Source organism: Bombus bifarius, unplaced genomic scaffold (genome assembly GCF_011952205.1).
Source record: "Bombus bifarius isolate JDL3187 unplaced genomic scaffold, Bbif_JDL3187 scf7180000008274, whole genome shotgun sequence".
Classification (NCBI taxonomy): Eukaryota; Metazoa; Arthropoda; class Insecta; order Hymenoptera; family Apidae; genus Bombus; species Bombus bifarius.
Genome location: NW_022884558.1, coordinates 516776 through 537751, shown reverse-complemented (window position 1 = coordinate 537751; position 20976 = coordinate 516776). Strand labels below are relative to the sequence as shown.

General features: G+C 41.4%; 1 protein-coding gene across 1 annotated transcript in view; it reads right to left on the bottom strand.

The window, feature by feature from the left end:
• Positions 1–20976, bottom strand: part of LOC117212052 (acetylcholine receptor subunit alpha-like 1) — a 163028-nt gene that overhangs the window by 21918 nt on the left and 120134 nt on the right. Inside the window, exons 5-6 of the mRNA XM_033456512.1 lie at positions 13141–13321; positions 2437–3489 (exon numbers count right to left, since the gene is read on the bottom strand). Coding sequence (XP_033312403.1) covers positions 2437–3489; positions 13141–13321 — 1234 coding nt within the window. The remainder of the gene's footprint in view (positions 1–2436; positions 3490–13140; positions 13322–20976) is intronic.

Sequence of the window (20976 nt, the reverse complement as noted above, 5' to 3'; positions counted from 1 at the left end):
CCTTTCCTTCCTGCCTTACGTACGTCGAGAAGTTTAACAGGTTGCTAAGGGTGTATAGTATGGAGGAAGATTGATGGGAAACGATCGCGACCGACTTTCCACCAGCTTATCGAGACTCCTGCTCCTTTCCACTCGGTCGGATGACAGCGTTGCCTGTCAGGACTTAGCGCCCAAGTCAAAATGGACAGGCAACTGGTTTACTCATCCACTCGTGATAGCACACGCAGTGCAAGATATTTACTTTCGATGGTAAAAGGATTCGCCGGCTAATAGAAAAATGTGAACCAGCAGAGCTGAAGTTTTTTTTCGAAGATCTCGTCATTTGTGATTTTCTACTTTCATTTTACGAATTTCGAAATATACTTTACGAAACTCTGATTAACTTTTCCGATATGATTACTCTATCGCACATAAATATTCATACATACATATACACCCTGTAGTAGCGTAGTGCAAGAGATAAAGCGTATTTGTCGTTGTTCGATATATTATTATTTTAGGTGGTACAATATTTTTCAGGAAAAAGCCGATATAGCTGGCTGAAAACTCTAACTGAAAACTTTTTTCGACAATGGCAATGAAGCCTGACAATGGCCACCTCTATGAAAACGGTTGTTCGAATCTGACACTTGCGAATTAATATCGATGACGGAAACCGAGTTGGACCCGATCGTTCGATATAACGTTCGGCTATATGGTCGAATAAAAGTACTGTACATAGTGAAACACGGTTAATTTGCGACGCATCAGCTATAATTCGTAGCGTGGTTACGGGATACATGCCGTACTTCTTGTCTACCTTAGGACAAATGCCTGTGTTAAAATTCATACGCGTAATTGCTAATTGTAAGTTGGCGACCGGTTAATCCTTCGCTGAGAGATCATGTTTGGTATATCTTCGTTCCGGTTACTGTAAGTACCCATCATTTTAGGGTTCTATCGACGAATTATTAGTTCGTCTCGAGAAACATAGTTAGCAGGATTCTATCGTTGGAGAAATACTCGACGACGGAAACATAACAAGGTTGTAAAGTCTAAGTTAGTGTTATAGTTCACGGGCTTGAACGACTGGATGAGTAAATTAACCAAAGTATTTTACATCTTTTAGCTAATAAGGCAATACGTGAAATGTCTGTTTATACGATTTAGCTTGTAAATTGTATCTAACTTTCAACTCCACCATTGTATTAGGTTTTCCGAAAAGTTTCTTTCGTTTTATGAGGAAATAATAGACGCACACCGTTTTTTGTTTTATTTTATTGTATCGAATTACGTACGATCCATTTTGTACTGTTGAGATAAACATTGCCACATTTCACGAACTTGGTTTCACGTTTGTGTGAAGGTGCACTGTTGTAAAAAACACGTTTGCGAAAGAAAGACACTTCCCGGACAACCTAATACTGTAAGTTTTATTATTGCGCTATATGTTTACGAAGTCGTAGATCCTTCTTTCTTTAACATTCTGCGTATTTGTGAAATAAAAACGAGAGTGTGTATTCCACGATGTGACTTTTGAATTAATTAATTTAGGGTTACTCGCTGAATGAGATCTCGATCATTGTTGCATTAATCTGCGCGTGGAAGCGAAGAAGTTCTACATTTTCCAAGCGAAATGAATTCGATCTTGATATGTTTGAATTGTTAGTTTCCACGCGAGGATATTCGCAGAGAGGCGCAAGAAAGCGTATAAATCCAAGCATTCGGAACTAAAGCTATTAACAGCAATCGGATCCTGATGTGTTTCCTGCTGATTAATACGATCTGATACTACTACTGTCGGCCTATCAGATTTCAAACCACGGTTCTTGTAAATGATTCGTTATAATTCGCTTTCACTGACCCTTGCCTAGTTGCCTGCCCCATGATCACACCGAGCGAGCGGTGATTTGCACGCCCCATTACCGATCCCGTCACGTGGATTACTCGTAAAGATTAAAGAGCGTTGCCCGATCAGGCTACCGTCCAGATCAATACGCTTCTCTTTCTACTCGATATTCTTTCGCTAGGTTCACGGGAACGAACGAGCTCGTATTATTTCACGCGCACTCTCCAAAATGGAGTATCGATCCCACAGCAGTCACGATTCGCGTCGAATAGTTTCTCAACCTCGAGAATCACCGTGAAATCGGTAAAATAGATATCAAACACGAGACTCGCAAATGAGAGGCAGGACCGAGCCTTTCAATTTCGGTTTTTCTTTCAATTTCGTAATTGTAGATATTTCCGATTAAAGGGGCCCGGTTGAAAGGATCAAAATTTAATTTGTGTTTCGGAATCGGCAGTTGTTCTGATATTTACTTGCGAACTAGCCTGCGCGCGTTAGAATAAATTCTTATATTTTTATAATAGTAATTCATCGACATTGTACGTAAGATCGTAGTATCATATGGGAGAGGCCTGAAGTAAGAAAAGATGGCGGTAAAATATACTCACGCTCTCAAATTTGTCCTTGTTCTTGGCATGCTGAGCGATAAACCTGGCATCGTCGACGGTCTTCTCGATCTCGCGTACCAACGGCTTTTCGAATGTGGGGCTGATGTCCTCGTGAACGTATGCGGGGCTGGCTGGGCCGAACAGATCGTCGTCAGCCCCCGGCAGTGGCAGCGAGGGTAAGGGTTCCTCGAAGCAGGGCGCTACGGTACCTACGGTGGCCACGGCACCGAGGTCGTACCTAGTTGCTGATGGTGGCAATCCGTGTGCAGGTATCTCGTACTCCCCGCTGAACCTGTTGCCGTAGTACGTATCGTACTTATCAGTCTCTTGTACATGGAACACATCGGTGAGCATGCCTTCGGGCGGTTTCCCGTTGGTCGCTTCGACGTCGTCGTCGTCGTCATCGTCGCCGACGGGCTCGCCGTCGGCGTTCACCACGGCGACACCGACGCCGTTTCTCCCTACCACCACCATCTCCTCCTCTTCGTCGTCGTCGTCGTCCTTTTTCGGCCTCTCGATCAGAAGGTACCGCGGTAATTTTTGTATGAACACCACCCGCACCCATTTCGCCATACGATGAGTGACGGGCGAGCGAAAATTCACGTTCAACACGGCTATCGTCACCACCACGGATAGGGTGACCAGTACCATCGTGAACAACAGGTATTTGCCGAGCAACGGTACCGTTAACGACGTGGGCGGTATGATCTCGGCCAACAATAGGAAGAACACCGTCAACGACAGCAGAATCGAGATCGACAGCGAGACTTTCTCGCCGCTGTCGCTCGGCAGGTAGAACACCAGCACCGAGAGAAAAGATATGCCCACGCACGGTACGATTAGGTTCACCGTGTAGAAGAGGGTCTTGCGGCGTAGGGTGATATTGAACACGATATCGGGGTAGGGCTCCTCGCAGCATATGTAGAACGCCTCGTTCCTCTCGGCAGGCACTTTTATGATGTCCCACTCGACGGAAATGTAGTAGTCGGTTAGGTCGATCCCGACCTCAATTTGGTTCGAGTCTTCGGTCTGGGCCAGGTGTCGTAAGTCGACCTGCGGACATACGTTTGACTATCAGTTTCTTTGTCTACGTCGGATACGATGAGACGAGATGACGCGAAGCAAAAGGAAAAGAAAGAAAAATAGAAAAAATGGGAAAGGAAGAAGAGAAGGGGGAAACCACTGATTTTAGATTATGTTATTATGGTTAAGCGACTAACGCGATTGCAATGGTTATCGTTGAGAGCGCAGTTGCATATAACAGTTAAGATGAGGAGAACGTCGTAGTCTGAGAAAAGTCTACGTTGTCGCTAATGTTATTTGTCGTTGAACATAGTTGAACGATACAGGCAAGTTTATCTACAGTAGTTTTCTGCAGCGATATAAAAGAGTTGCTTACTTCCAAAAGACCTTTTGTAGAGCAAGTTAAATCTTCCGGCACAAATACATTCCTAAACAACTACGTTTCTATACAAACTTCTTGACAATCGGATCAAACTAGGTAGACTGATGTTATTATGATTGTTCCTTTTGGTCGCAGATAGTCGAAACAGCTAGATGATCGTCTACTTAATTCTTCCTATCGCATCCTAACATCGGAACGTGCAAGTAAATTATCCAAGGTACGGAGAACGGTAATTGGTTCGTTTAAAGATTATCATGGCGCAGTGTACCGTCTAATTGAGGCTTCAGATAAGGAGCGTTACGCGAAATCAGCCATTTGACAGAGGGTTACGTATATAGGTTCGCGCGTGTACGTGCCTGAGAGTGAAACAGGGGGCGAGAAGAGAAGGACTGACGAATAATAAGGGTATTTCGTGAGACGTCGCTTAACTGGGAAACGAGGGATGCTTAAACCAAAAATAAAACGACTCCGAAGGACGACGTCTGTTTCCTCTCTTGCTGTTACAAATGTCTCATCGAAACTCTATAAGACTCGCGATGCAGAGTATCTTCTTGATTTTACTTTCCTCGTGGCGAATCCGATTGTTTAAAGACGGAGACGAGGAAAGTGGACGAGGAAAGAGCAAGGATCAGCCGGGAAGAAAAGTCGGAGCTAGCGAACGAAAGAAATTGGATAGCCCTAATGGGTCGCCGGGATAGGCGGTGGGTTTCACTCGGAGTTGTCGAATCTGAGAATAGGAATAAACTCCAAATCTCTCTTCCATCGAACTTCCGCCGCTAGCTAGACGCTCCTTGATCCTCTCCGGACCACTTCTGAGATCTTCTGATAGCTTCGCGAGGACATCTCTGCGCGTTAAACCGCACTCCTTTCCTTCGTCCTCTTCCTCCTGCCGTATCATCTTCCTGCTACTAATCGAACAACAGGAACCTAGCCACTGAACTGTGTCGTGTAATTCCAGGAAGAAAGCAGAACCTTCTCGAGTACTGCTTTCGATGCGGTTTTCTCTTGATACCCCTTTATGACTTTTAGTTTTAACATTTTGTCCTTTCCTTGGACTGTCTGGTCTGAACGAGTCTAGTTCAGTGACATAGACTGTCGCTGTTATATTTTACTACTGAAATTCATTTCGTGAAAATATCCTTTATGCTGTTGAAGTTTTCTAATTATTTATGTTGAATTCTTGCGGTTATTTTAGGTGCTGACATTCCTCCTTTCTTCCTGGTATTTTCTAGTACGAATTTTTTAATCCTTGAAATTCTTTCTAGTGCTGGAAATCCCTTTTTCTATGTCCTCGTAGTGCTTTTTAAAAACTTGCTGACATTCTTATTCCTTGTTTTTTTCTACTTTTCTTTTTATTATCATCCACTCTCGCGCTATTAACGTGCCTCTATACGAAATCCCAGACGAATTTACGTTAGAAGAGTTAGCTGCCAGATTACAGAGAGTTCTGCAAACATCTCTCGATTCGATTCCTTAATTTACGATCTACAGACAGATAATCGTCACTAATGGGAATCGACGTCAGGAAGGAAATGCGAAGAAGCATCTTAACGATTATCTTCGGTCTTCTGGAAGACTTGTTGAGCCACGATTGGCCGTCTTGAAGGAAATGAGGAAAACGATGCCATCGATATGTCCAAGTAGGTCGAGTCTTCTACTCGATGTCCTGTACACTTCCTTTCGTCGAACAGATCATCGTGGAAAGCGAGTAACGAGTTATAGATTTGCTCTATACGGATCAGATTTCGAACAAAAATAGCGACACTAGGCGAGGAGATTCAAAAGGAATTCTGCTATTATCATTTCCAGTAATATTTCTTTCACGATATCTAATAATTCCGTTGTTATTAGGTCAAAGTTCAACGTAGAATTTTTACCTTGGAAAATTGCGTTCCAGTATTATCGAAAAGTCGCTCACCTGCAATGTACTTTGCGAACGTTCGTATTTCGTCGAATGTCAAACGTTGTTTGCGCGTCCGACATATAAAATTGGAAGGAATCGATAGCTCCGACTACGCCAAGTATTTGCACCATTCGGTCGCAGGAATAGACGTGTAATGCACTGTAGCCGCACATGAGTCATAAGACGAGGCGGATCGAGAGCGACTAGTGTTGTTCTCGTGCCTCGGAACACGGACACAGCTTTGACGCACGAAACATATCGATAGGCAAACTCCGGACAAAACAGTCACCGTTATGGGCAACCGTCGATTTAAGACAAATTCAAATTTTTCGACTCCCCCGACCAGTATAAATAAACGGACGCGATCGCGAGCGAGTTAGTATATCCCGAGTATCTACGAATTATCGATCAATATCTACGAGTCGTTATCCGAGTTATAGTTATCGAGTTTTACGCGAGCGATCATACTCTATCTTTGCGAATTCATTTGTACGAACGTCTCTCGACGGCATTTATATTTATTCATATTTATTATATTTATCCAAAATATACTTGATGGGTTGCAGCAGCAAATTCTCGTATTCCAAATTATTAATCCTCACTCAATCCACTACAGCACTTAACGACAGCGTTTATGAGCGGACACGTTTGCTTTCGATAAAATTTCGGCCTCGATATTGCCACGCCTTTATCGGCGTCAAATTGCAAGCTCTAAACGAGTCACCATACTTCTCCAAATAAAATGTTTTTCGAGCTGCCTAACCTAGCCCCAACCTAACCTCAATTAACGAACCTTCTTTCTCGTGAAACAACCTGACATATTAGTTTGCCCGAAAAGTTTCTTTCGTTTTATAAGGAAATAATACACGCACAATGTTTTTTGTTTTATATTAGTTTCTTGAATCATGCACGAACATAATAATAAAAATAGACCGAAATGGATCATACCTAATTCAATAAAATAATATATAACAGAAATTGTTGTTCAGCTATTATCACCTTATGAAACGAAAGAAACTTTTCGGACAACCTAATATTTCAAATACCTTTCGAATAGTTTTCATCTTTCTATCCAATCCATGAATTTCATTCGCGATACTCAAAATTGGTTAAAATTGGTTTGAAAAATTAAATTTATTATTAAATCAACCATCAGTGGTATCGTTGTTAACATTATCCGGGAAACGTAGAACGAACAGTCCACATATATCTTCGTATGTCTTTGCCGTGCACGCAGATTACGCGGGAGGCCAGGAATCTCGGTGGAAGCCGTAGGATACAACCGCGAAACCAAGGAAACTGGAATCGAAACGCGAGGAGCGGAAAGCCGCGCTCGAGGGGGCACGAGCTGCTGGAACGGCGAGGTTGCCGGAATGGACGTTCACCGGCGCTACGGAACGATTTTATCGTTCTAGACGCGGGATTTATTTCCGCAATGGTTGTTCAGCGGTGAAATCCACGAACAGCTGGATTTGCTGGGATGGGATAAATCTGTCCATCCACAGGAAGGTGCCTCGGTCAGCGGGAGTCCGCAGGAAGATGAGAAAAGGATTTCGATCTGGCTGAAGCCCTCGTGATCTTCCACTATCGCAAAATTATTCTTCCCTTTTCTTTACCTTTTTGTGTCCCTCGTGGAGAATCTGGAAGACTACGTGTCCGAGAATATCGAGAATCACTTGCAAATCCATTGGGTATGAGAAATCTTCGACCGCGAGATGGTCAAATAGAAACCTATCCGCAATGACAGCGATAGATCTTGGTGCTGGCGTTAATGCACAGTCCCAGTAGAATCTATTTAGGATTTAAAATCCGGATCGTCATTTTAGTTTTCGGCAGTTTTAATGGAACATCCAGCGCTTTAGTCTGCCAATTGTATTTTCATCAATCGATCTGTGACACGAATAGACCAACGATGATTCTTGCGCCCCGATGCCCTTTAAACGCAAGTTTATATCGATTCAGGCTTGAATATCGGAGGCAATCGATAGGGAAAAGGGAAAAGGATAGCTCGAAAGGCACGCATCCGTCAACAGGCGAGAAAAAGTTTCATCAGAGTCCTGGGGGAAACGCTGGCGAAGCGAGAAGACTCGTCAAAAGCAGGGCCGATGAATCATGACGTTTTCCCGATGCCTGGCTCCACGCTGCAGCCCAGTGTTGAGAGATTATACGTCTACACGAGCGAGCAAGGGCGTGAAATATTTCACGCGGTAGAAGCGCACCCCTTTTAGGCTGCCGGAGATGTTTAAGACACGGACGGATATTTCGAAGCTGAAGGCCGCTATGCGTAGGCGATCAATTATGCCACATAGTCGGCAGATTCTCCCTTCCAATGCTAAAATTTTCAATGACCATGGGAAATTCCATGCATCCGTACGATCGAAGAAAACATTCGATTAAAGAAAATTTCGTGTATTCGTTAGGTCGTTCCACGGGTTCCTCGTATTTTTGTCAAAAGTTTGGTAGAAGAATATAGAGAAGCATTGTGAGTTTAATTAACGTACTCTTTGTAGTTTCCTATTATTATTACTTAAAGTTATCACTTACAATTTGATGAAAATTGTATAATAAAAATTCCCCTTCTGCAACTGCAAATAACATTTTCGTCGTATTCTTGCGTCTAAATCTTGTTCTCGTCTATTCGTTAGAATGTACGTCTACTGTAATCATAATAGAAGGAACAATTTGGTAAGTAGAGAAACGATATTTAATTAAGACTGAATTAGGAAAAAACGAATAACTTGGAAAACACGATCTAATAATGAAAGAAAAATGTTCGAATTTGAAGCATCGCGAGAATTATCATGGGATACTTGGAATCTATTCTATGTACGCTACTTTGCCAGCGAAGCTTCAAAGAAAGCACAGGAAGAAAAGGTTTCCAACAGTTTCCTCGAAATGGAATCGATGAATCGCAGCGTTTTATTGACGTCTGTTAGCACGTGCCAACTGTATCGAGAGACAGTGGAAAGAAAGGCAGCGATATTCTCCGATGGAACAAGGTTTCTCCGCCAGAAGGAAGAAAGCTGGCGAAGGTAATCGATGGATCGGAAGGTTTCATCGAAAACCGTTTTCTTTCTTTTCTCGCGTTACCACACGTCGTTTCTCCTCCCTTAACCAAATACGAACAGTCATTTCGAACTGGAGAACTCTAATCATCCGGATGATCCTCATCGATTTTTCCAGAAGAGAGAACATCCTGACTATAAGTACAGTCGATCAATTCGCTGGTACTCACGGTTCATTCACTAGTCTGAGATGGTCGATCGCTCGGAAGAGATAAACACGAGTCATAGAGCGCTGATGACGAGAAGTGTTCTCCTCTTGCATGAACTTACTTCCGTCAAGGTAGATGAAAACAGCTGAGAATGAATTCTATTCCAGCGAAATCTTTGATAACTCTTTGTCTGCGAGATTTCTTCGAAATGCCGCGCTTGCTTCTCGATTTTAGATATGTTTCCATTATTGCACACGGGCTTATCAGGATCCAGAACATCGCTGGTACTTTTAACGGCCAACAGCCGTTGAGAGGGGTTGAAAATTGACGTCGCGACTTCGGAACTAACCGTCTGCGTCTACCGCGAAAGAACAAGTCAAACTTCGTACTCGGCTGCTTTGAAGAGGCAACGAAAGAAGAGGACAACTTTGAGTCGAAGATCGCGCAACGATCGCCATCCAACGAGGAAAGATACCGGAAACTTCCACTTCCAGATATCTAGCAAGGGAAAGCTGAGTTCCATTCAGCATCAGGTAAAAATCTGCCGCGCAGAGAAAGGGTGGAAATTGCAAAAGTCATTTAGTCGTTCGAATTAATCATGTTATTTTTAATATAGACAAGTATAGAATGAGAAGTAAGAGGACATTTGGAATTGCTATTTTTGTGTATATTGGTATCAACAATTCTGAAAACTTTTTCAAACATAGAATAGATGCAGACTGGGGTCACCGTGAGTCACTGACCTCAAGTATTTTCTCCGGGCCAATTTGCACTTTTATTTATATCAGTTAAAATTAATTGCCCCTTTTATTAGCATTTAATGAATATGTATGGTTGCCACGGCTATAATGAATCGCTAATATTACATATGGACGATAGTGCATGTGCTCTCGCTTGGAGGAAATAAAGTGGGCCTTCAAATATTTGCGCACCTCTGACACTAAAAATAGCTCGGCAGATAGCTAGAAACTATTTGACTTCTTCTCCTACAAATTTTTGCTTATTTTCCGCCGTTTCAACGCTACAATCCGGACTTGCTACGATTCCAACATCAACAGTCTAACAATTCCTGCCACGTGTAGTTGAGAGAAAGAAAGGGTCGGCCGACCATCGGTTAAGTAATTCATCGAAGATTTGCGGTAGCTCTGCAGCGGCATGAATTATTCGAACGCAGCGAAACGCAGAGAGCATTCGAACCGCTTCAGAATCCGCAGGCTCGCAGCGGGTTTACGCGGACCGGAACGAAATGAAAGAAGAATCACCGGGGAATAGAACTGTCAGCGTAACTTCTAACATAATAAATAGTTGAGACGCGACGTGATAAGTTCGGAACAACGTTTTCTTGCCCCGATGCGAACGAGGTTCAGCACCGAATTCTATGACCCTCGCGCCTTCCGGTTCATCTATATTCTACGCGATAAATGTGTATCGGCTCGCTGCGGAGAGGCTTGGTAGATTGGGCTTCCGGATCCGTGACGTTGGATCGACGAACTCGGAATCGCATCTAACCCAAGCAATGACGGACTATATGCGGCATTTTAAGGAAGTCGTGTTGTCATTAACATTTTTAACATTGCGACGTTTACGCATTTATGGGAAATTTTAAAAAATATACGAAATGCATCTAATATGCTAAAGTATATATAATATCCAAAGTTCACTATTCGTTGTATTTATAACATTGTAATATTTGTAATATATTAGGTTGTCCGAAAAGTGTCTTTCTTTCGCAAATGTGTTTTTTACAACAGTGCATCTTCATGCAAACGTGAAACCAAGTCTGTGAAATGTCGCGGTGTTTATCTCAACAGAACAAAATGGATCGTACGTAATTCGACAAAATAATATAAAACAAAAAACGTTGTGCGTCTATTGTTTCCTCATAAAACGAAAGAAACTTTTCAGACAACCTAATAATATTCGGTAGATATTAAAGATACAGATCTTTGAAACTGAAATGAAAGCATGAAAAACCGTGGTCTACTTGCCAGTTTTGCAGGTATTGGAAAACAGTCGGAGAAATAATATTACAGGGAATATTTTAACAGAATAAAAACGTAATTTTCAAAAGAGAAGAAGTGATCGATAATCACGACCAGGATCGGAACTTTGAGTTGCAAGTGTTACGCCTAGTTCGATTTAAGCCTATACACGTGCGACATGATGTCTTTATTAGGTGCCTTATTAGCGATGACCGCGTTAATTTACTCGCGCAAGTACTGGCAAATTGTGTAATTTTAGGAATCTCCAATATTCTTAATATTCCTTTTGGTGATTGCCTACTGTTCGTAAATCACAGTAGCCAACAGAATGTCAGATTACGAAAAATCTGCCAGCTAATCTCGAAGATTACAACGCTCAAAAACATTCTTTGTCACGAATCCTTTTGAAACATTGAACTTCCCTCGTGAATGTGCCTTTCGAATAATCGACACTAGTCGGGGGGATGAGAAATACGATTGGGTGTACGGTGACTCACAGAAGAAATTTTTATCGAAACAAAACCGCAGCAAAGGTTGAACGTGACCGGATTTACAATTCGATCGTTCTCTTTTAAGAAATACTTCGTTGGACCGTAAGTGGACTTGGATCGAAATATGACCGGCCGCTTAATGCAGTGAAATTCTCGGAGGAATATCAAAATATCATCGGATCTGTGACGTTATCGGTGGAGAAACTTGCAGAACGCTATTGGAAAATTACAAAACGTTCTTTCGCTATAATCGAGACCAAAGGGAGATTAGCTATTGGAAGATTGATCAATTTGATTAAATCACGAGCCCATTTAGTAAAGAGCTCTATAAAAACGACGTTGTCGAAAACGCTGGCGAAATAGCAACGAAGGAAGAAGCAAACGAAGTAGATCGAAATATAAATGTAATAAATTCATCCGACAGAGGGAAGCAAGTACACGTTGAACATCGGTGGGGAGGCTCGTGTTCTAAGGAAAACTCGGTCGACGTTCCATTGATGCGTTCTTGCATATCTTGGTCGCATTGTAACGCGATTCAGCCAGCTAGCCTGCTTTTACCCCCGTTCTTCTTCAGTTCTCTGCTCCTACTTCAATACAACCTGTCCACCGATGCAAAGAAATTTCTTTACTTTTTCCCGATTTCCCATCCAACCTTCTCATCGTAGAAGCATCTTAACAATTTTTCCACGCTTCTTCCGTTCCGATGCTACTGCTTTACGTATGAATTCAGCGAATGTTCGAGTTATTTGGACAAATTATTTTTAAACCATGCACATTCTCTGGTCTGTTTTACCGGCACTTTTCACTCACGTCACACAGCACTTGAAAACAACTGTTTGACTAGCTCATAGTTTGAAAAGCTCATAATTTTCATCATTTCCTACAACCTAATCTTCGTTTCTTCTTTATGTTTTCAAATTCCTCGCGATCTTTAATTGCAACGTCATTTATTTATGAAAAATATTTACATAGAGTGTGTGCACATCGAAGTGAATAATTTTCACTGGTTTAAAAATACTCGCCATGGAAGCACGCGACGTTCTGTTAAATTACCCGCAGCCAATTTGACGTTATGAAATCTGCTACTATTAGTCCCGTAGTAGGTCTCCATTGACTCGAGGGAATCGAAGGGGAGGATGACAGTTCTATTTAGCATAAAGCTTTACGTCCAGTCATGGATCCCTAGTCACATTTTGTGCGCAGTAGTATGCGTAACGACTTGCTCGGGGGAATGTTTAATGCAATAGGAAATGGTTGGCGAATTTCGATAGACCGATCGATTTTTAAAAGATACCATATATACATCGCAACATTAGCAGTCGACGCGAATAAAAAGTTCGTGGAAGAAAGGAACAAAAAGACAAATTCGAAACAACGTTACGCAACAAGACCATTGTCATCTACGAGCATGACGAAAAAATGTACGAATATGTGAAAGACTGCAGTCATCGATACGCGTGATTCCTTGTTTCAATTTTATACCGAATAACCGCAATAGGGTTAAAATGAATCGCAGTAAAATTCATGACGAGTTTCACGTTGGCCTAACAAGGTAATCTGGCTGATTAAAAACTGTTTTCTCCCACAATTATTGTGAATTTGTGAACTATTGCGAATTATGATATTATGGTTGGTTCTTTGGTTAAATACTTAGACGATGATTAATCGAGGGTGAAATGAGGGCGAATCGTTGGTTGAATCTTACTCACCGTGTACCCGTCGTAAGTCCAAGAACCAAACTTCATGAAGCAAGTCTGCTCGTCAAAGGGGAAGTACTCCACGTTGATCTCGCAAAATGATTTATAGATCGCTGGCGGTTTCCACACGACCAACCCCGTATGGTGCAAAATTGCTTTGGTCATAATGGTCACCTCGTAGTTGCCATCGGCGCTGAAAACAAAATTAATGTCCATCCTGATTTATGTTCCGTTTTTCACCGGCTTCGTTAGGAGCAGTTTCAATATGGAATTCGCTATATCACGTATCCTCGCGTTAATTAATCACTCAATTCTACAGCTACTTGCAATCTTATCCGAAGCAATCTATAAAATTCTATTCTAATTTTATTCTTTCGTTCCTTTTTCTTTCTTTCTTTTCTTTATTTATTTTTTCTCTTATAAAGAATAAATTTTGATTCGAAGAATAGAGGAAACAAAGAACGAAAGAAAGAGGTTTCAACGGTATCAGAGGTAAGAGATAGGAAAATCCTCGAGATAAACAATAGAAAATAAGTAAAGAGGCATAGGTTGTAGAGTGTACGGTCTACACCGATGTAATAGAACTCTGAAGGAATAAATTCGACGAGATAATGCGACCGGATTTCTAATATAATACGTGCGGCTGTTGTAGCTGCAGCTGTCGTTGCTGCAATTGCACTTGTTGCGCTATTTTCACTCCGGCGTTCTACCTTATTATTGCCCGTTCTGTCGATTACTTCACGTAGAATTCTTCGTAGAAATCACGTCGATGTTTGTCGTTTTATGGCCAATCTAAAATAACTCGAACGCGAATATTTCTTACATTTTGGCACGCTATTTCGATATTCAAACTTCGGTTATAATCGAGTTATATATCGAGTTAGATCGCAGAGCAGCGTATTCCATTTGTCATTTTTATTCATTCTTCCTTCGTAATAATGATATTTAATAATGATCTTAAACGTAGCCGGGGAACTTTGCCAAACTATTAAAGAACCTCATTTAACAAATCGTTGACTGGCCACGACATCTTGCACGTACATTAATCTTCGCAATTATTAAATTAGATCGGCTGATAAGTTCATTGAATTAATGTGTTCAAGAAATATATTCCATTTTTTCATTTAACGAACAGATTTTTAATGCTTCAACAAAACGTCTGCCACAAAATTAGAACGAAAAAACATGTACGTAGATATATCGATAAGAATAAATTTTAGAAGCTTGCGAACGGTAAGAAAATGTTAGTAGTTCGTTGATTATGCAAACAATTGGTGACACATATCGATTTTGGATAAGACACTCGGTAAAAGTCGTGCATGCTAATATTCCATGTTTTATTGAAAGTTTCCTTGATAAACGAACCAAGCTTTTTTCAACCAAGAAGGACAGTACAGAGATACGATGATGAAAAATCGCGATGAAATATGGAATGCGATTCCCTCGACGTTGTAACAAAGTAGACAGTTCAATAAATTCACGGGGGAGAAAAGGGCGGTCGTTGCAGTAGCGAGTAGAATATTGAAAGTCAGAAAATCGCGTTTGAATCTTAATATGGGTGCGGTAGAAGCGCGGTAGGTCGGTGGCAGGTGCGCGTGCCTCGAAGCAGATAGCTTTGAGGATGAATGAACGCTACTGGGAATTGGGGTTGCACACGTGCAACGAGAAATAAAACTTCGTTGTAGCGAGCTCGGCTTTTTATCCTAACTGAAAAATATATATGGCCGACGAAAGCGTGTAAACGAATTGTTTCGATACACGTTTGCAATCTTGCAGTTTTCTCCGGGACTGACGTTGGTCAATCTGTCAACCTTTTAATTTCTCAGTAGATCGTTAATTGCAAGTGGAAGAAACCCTGTGATTATCGTGTTTAGATTGTGTAATGTTGCAGGGAATATCGGTTTGGTTGAAAATAAGTAAAACAGAGGATTTTAAATTATGTTCTTTGCAACAGACATATATTTTATTCATCGTGGTAAATTCGTTTTGTAGCTGTAAATAGATAAACATTTTTGCAGTTTATTCCGACGATATGCGTAAATAAAGAATAAGTAAAACCATAAATAGAACGGAGATGCAAAACGAAGAAACTGACAGTGAAACGCAAAATCTACAAGCGTTGGATGAATATTAAATTCGTCGAGCAAAAAATATGGTGCAACGGGTTGTTTTCATTTAAGAGGTCAGAGAGTGCACGATGCATCGAATATGGAGTTAAATTCAGCTAGGATTACATACTTGTCTACGACTAACGAATGAAAAGCAGACTATTGTGACAGGGATAAAAGTCACAGTGGTAACTTCGTCATTCTACTTGCAAGTGATTACCAGCAGCGAACGTCATTGCGCATTCGAAATCGCGCCGAGCGTAGAGAATAGTTTCGCACTGCCGATTCCGGTTGTAATCCGCTTTGAAGACACATGCAAGCGGATTTGCAACGTTTAGCATTAAACCGGGACCTCTTGATCGCTGCGCGGGCTTTGTTTGCTACGAAACTTCAGTATCGGATAAAGTTTCCTTCCCTCTGTCCCGTTTCATCCCTGTAATCAGGTTACGCGAACCTAGTTGCGTTAGTGTAGATCTTTCGCGCTCTGTCGTTCGATAATAATCGTACCTTTCATGTCAATGCTACCCTTACTCTGCTCGTCTTTAAACAGTGTCAATATTTCGGTCGTTTCTATCTATGAAATCGTGGTCTCTCTATCAAGACGGAACAGTTGTAGGGATTATCTGACAAAGGAAACTGCGATATTTCGATACCACTGTCCCCGGTTACCTGCACGGCTATGATTTCTTGCCGCAGGGTGATCCGATATCGCATTGTACGTCGTCATCGATAAATAGTTGGCCAGGCTCACAGAATTCACAAAGCATCGTCGACCTAACGTCCCTTCGCAAATCTATCGACGTTTCGATCGGGTGTTGCAACTCCAGCGAAGCTGCGTCGCGACTATATCGTTGATTATAGGGCTGAATGGTGAATGAGGGTGTTCTAATTCGCATAAGCACGGCTCGATACACCGAAAATTAGCGAGGACAGGTCACCGTGGCGGGGGTTTATCCGTGCAAAATTGCCTGCAGTCCGACCGGAAGTCAATGCTCCCGAGCGGCCGCTACGCGCCCCCAAAGAGAACAATACGTTCGCGTGGCAATAATTCCATGGCGAGGGCACGAATCTGACGTTCTAAACGCACCGCGTCTCCGGCCTGGAATCTACACAGCCCAGACCTTTGTTCGTCTATTCGTTGCCAGAGGAACTCGTTGCCTTAAGTGGACGTTGGGTAATTACGAAGCTGCAGCTTGCGAGGAGATTTCGTGATTTCGAACCGTGACGCGGATATTCTACATGTTTCCGACACTTGGCGGAGACTGGTTAAGTAGATTGTAAAAATCTCAAGATGGTGCAAAGTGAACACGATGTCGAATCAAATGAACTAGTTCCGTTTGCGTTCTTCTCTTCTTCCTATAAGAATTCATATCAATTGTCTTATTCCGCGAGTCTGCAAACGTGTTTCAGTATCTTGTTGGAAGCTTGTTGAAGCTTGTTTGAACCCGATCGTCGATTGATAGTATGTTCTATCTTGCAAATTGCTCGGCCGAAACGTGGTGGAGATGGATATCTGTATTTTTGATCGCAGCTGTGTTTTCGTAGATAAACAAGGCAAATGTTTGTGCAAACAGATTATTGAGATATGTGTAATTTTGTGTGTTACACTAGATTAGTCGCGTAGTAGTGACGCACACATATGAGTATGAGTGTGTGAAAGTATGTGCGTGCACAGCGTGTCGTAAAACAGATGAAGGCAACTGTTTCGTTGGTAGTGTGGTAAAGAAGATGGTGAGACAAAGAGAGTGCTGAGATGCGTGCAAATATGTGTCGACGAATATCTTGTAAATCACATATTAAATAAGTTTGAAACTATTTTAACACTTTGACTGCCACGTTGCTCATGTATGACCGGACACGGTTTATCGTGCGACGCCACGGTGGTCATTGGTGACCGGAGCGCTTGAACTTCTTACAATTGTAAAAATTGTATGAAAATTGACAGTTAGGGCATTTCGAATATAACCGATAAGTAGAAGATATTTTGAAATAAAAAGTGTCACATTGAACAATTAAACATCTTTATTAGAACATCAATAAAAGAAAAATGAGAACAAACCTTGTATCTAACGGTGCACTGTGTTAAAACACTAAACATAAATGTGGTTCATCTATACAATCTGGACAATAGGTGGTTACCTGTTTGGTCCGAATTTTAGCAATTTTTGATCCTAACTGTTTAACAATTTTTTTATAGCACTCCCCGCAAAATTTTCGTACCAGGTACGCTTGCCCTTCTTTCTTCCGCATTTCGTGTCGCAATTTTTGTCGAATAAGTATATTTGGCGGCTCTGGTGAATGGCACTGTGTAAGGTGCATTGCGAGTGCCATTCTAAAATCTGATACCTTGAGTTTTGTTTTTGTTGCTTGTTTATAGAGTATCATCGCGTTTGAAATTGATGTATTTAACAATAACTCTAAAGCTAATTTTATATACCGCTTGAGGGTTCTTCTATGTGGTGTAGAATATGCTATCATTTGATCTGATAAATCTACAGCATAGTTTCCTCTGTTGTGATCTACCACTACCATTGGTTTATCGCAAACATAATCTTTTTTGCGGACCTCTACCATTTCAGCCGAATGTTTTGTCGAAATCATAAAAATAATTATAATACTGTTTACTAATATCTTCTACACGTTTCAACAATATATTCTGGACGTTTTTCTTACGACGAAATAACAAATGCGAATGGTTTGTTGAAATAAACGAAGCCTTGTTATATGTCGCTATCAACCGTTACCAAAGCGCCATGGTGGCTACCCGTGACCACCAATAAGATAAACGGCCCATTGGGGAAGAATGTTGTCTTACATCATCAATTTATTATTATTTTGCTATTATATACTTTTAATAATAAAAATACTCTCATGGCGTTCTGAGCGAAACATGTGATTTCGGCGTGGCAGTCAAAGTGTTAATATCATTTCTACATGTAATTTGTGTGTTCCTATACATTTATTTCGGCAACTAAGATCTACAATTCTCAACACGGATATCTGCACCTAACGGAATTTCCCATGGAACCAAGTTTGCGACGTTTGCTTGCACGTGACTATCGGCTGGCGAACTTGGCGTTATACCTTCTACATCGGGAAAATCTGGTTAAGAGATAGAACGATATTGTAACTAATCTGAGGAACGTCAAACATAAACCCGTGGCCCGGAGAAGGAACAGGACATTGAACGGTGGAAGTCGTGCCAAAGAAGTTGGGGATTTTCGATTAATCATATCTTTTTTTCGTGGACAGCGTGTGTTAGTTCTTGCTAGTAGACGCCGCGTAAATCTTCAAACTAGACGTCCCTTTTAAGCGTGGTTGTCTACTCGACCGACATCGAACACTCATCGAAAAAACTACATTGTCCTCCCCATTGGTGGACGCCGGCGAGGACATTCAATTTTTCGCCACCCCTTGCCTCGGCATATTCCATTTGTTACTGGAACAGCGTCTGCGCCACCGGATAGTTCGATCTATCTCATCCTTCTATTAGGTAGATATATCTGTGTGAATCTTCAAAACACAGCCTTCCTGCCTAGAAAAACTTGGGAAGTCTATGCTCCCTTCCTCGTGTGCTTAAAGTGTTCATTCGCGCTTCGACCGTATCGCTGAAATCGATTACTCGTTTTACGAGAAGATAGCCTGAACCTCCAATTTTGCTTGTTGCTGAAGTCACCTAGCGAAAGGTGTGTAACTGATACCACGAGCATCGAATAATTTGTTTCATGGTGATTAAGCGAAAAGTCGAAGGAAACAGCTGAATTCACATTTTTATGAATACAATCTAAATGAACAGAGATTCGTTTCGCCCATTTAATATTATAATAATTATTAAATTTGGATATTTTGGTCAGGTGGAATGTGCTAATGTAATTCTAATCTATCTATCTTTTATAGATCACAATCTTTTTTCATTACGATTAAAGAAGAAGAGATGATTTGTCACAGAGTCGATGTTTCTCGTTGGAATCAGGAAAAAGGAACGGAGTTGGAGAACTTCGTTGCTTCAGGGGGTTAGCCTCGTGCATCTTCCCTTAAACCTTGAGATTCAGTTTGCCATTGAGCGTGACTCTTGGGCTGGAGCCGCAGGCTGAAACGTTCCCAGTAACGTGGCAAACTATTCCTTACTTAGACGTCTCTTTGTACCTCAACGTCGAAGTGAATTTATCAAAGTTCTAAGCAGTATATGTTCGAATGAAAATTAATGGTTTACGAGGAGCATCTAAATGTATATGTGAAACGGCTGCGTGTAGGAATTTATCGACGAAATAAAATCTTGATTTTCTTTTTAAAATGAGCAGCCTCATAAACGGGAAATTAAATCTCAGCGTTTTACACTGCCCGCTTATGGCACGCTTGTGTAATCTCATTATCTGGAGAACAAAAGTAATTAAGAGCCCATTTCCGCTGTTTACAAATTTAAAACAAACAATCTTGTTTTTTCTCTATGTTCAGCAGAAGCTGTGAGTCTTTTAGATGGCGGGAAAAAATTCTGCACGCGAGTACCGCATTCAAGATTCATTTTTCTTACATTGATATCGAAAGAATTCGCGAAATCGATGAAATTTCTAGCTGAGTTGTGCGCGCTGACTTTGTACGCTACTGGAACGCGCCGCGAGAGATGGGCACGGTCGACGGATCGATATAAGTTTCAGTAGTACAACGTGATATTCTGCAGTCCGTTTTTGTCCTCCCTCCGCCGAGCAGGCTGATTCTAGCCAATTAAAATCGGACGAAGTCGATAAATTCGATGTTCGCAGCGACATAAAATACGTAGAATGAGACCGAAGGAGATGACGATTCTTTGCGATGAAACTTACGTTCTATTAAAGCGGCTTTTTCTTACGAGTTTCTGAAGTTCATCTGCAGCCATACGAAAAACTTACAAAGAGTATACGTAAATCTTTATCGATAGTGATCTTCATACGATTTAAAATTATCGTTCCTTAATTTCGGAAGATCGTCTTTCCTTCACCTACAGACGCAATCTTTGATTTTGGCTCCTAACGTGGTAATAAGTTCATGTTTCGCAGATTATCAGTATATGTCCAACTCTAGTGCCAATTAAATTTTGTTTCTTCCTCCTTCTGTTATACGTGCGTTATGCGATTACAAAATGACTAGACTGCGGATATTTATAGAAAAATACGAATTAAATGAACATTTATCTCGTCTGCAAAGTATTATAACGAGTATTACGTACATTTTTACATACTACGTGCATCTGTGCATTTCCCATAAACACGCAAGCTATGATTTAATAGAAAGAATTTACGTTTCGGTGAAGCGTATACGTTGCTCGAAGAACGACCAACAACAGTTAGTCGTTGTAAGCATATAAAAGACCTAGGAACGATATAAATCATCGCAAAGGTTAATACGAAGTATGGAATACAGAAGATCAGCCTTAATACATTTAAAGACAGCCTCGAAGCATAGGGTCAGGTAAAAATTCTCTCCTGGAGCTCCGGTTGCGGATGGGTTCAACGACTGGCGATTGCAACACGTACCCTTCCGGTCGGCTTCGTACATCTTCGCGAGAACAGAGTCGATATAAATCCCAATGAACGATGTCAGGAAGCACGTAGCAGCTCCCCTTCTAACGTAGAAACAAGAATTATTGAAGGAAATAAATCGTTCAGTAGCGAATCTTGGATCAGTGATCCCTGGGAGTAAGCGAATATTAGCGTTTAAGAATTTAGTGCGCAGTATTTCTCTGTTAAAAATTACGCGAATGCAA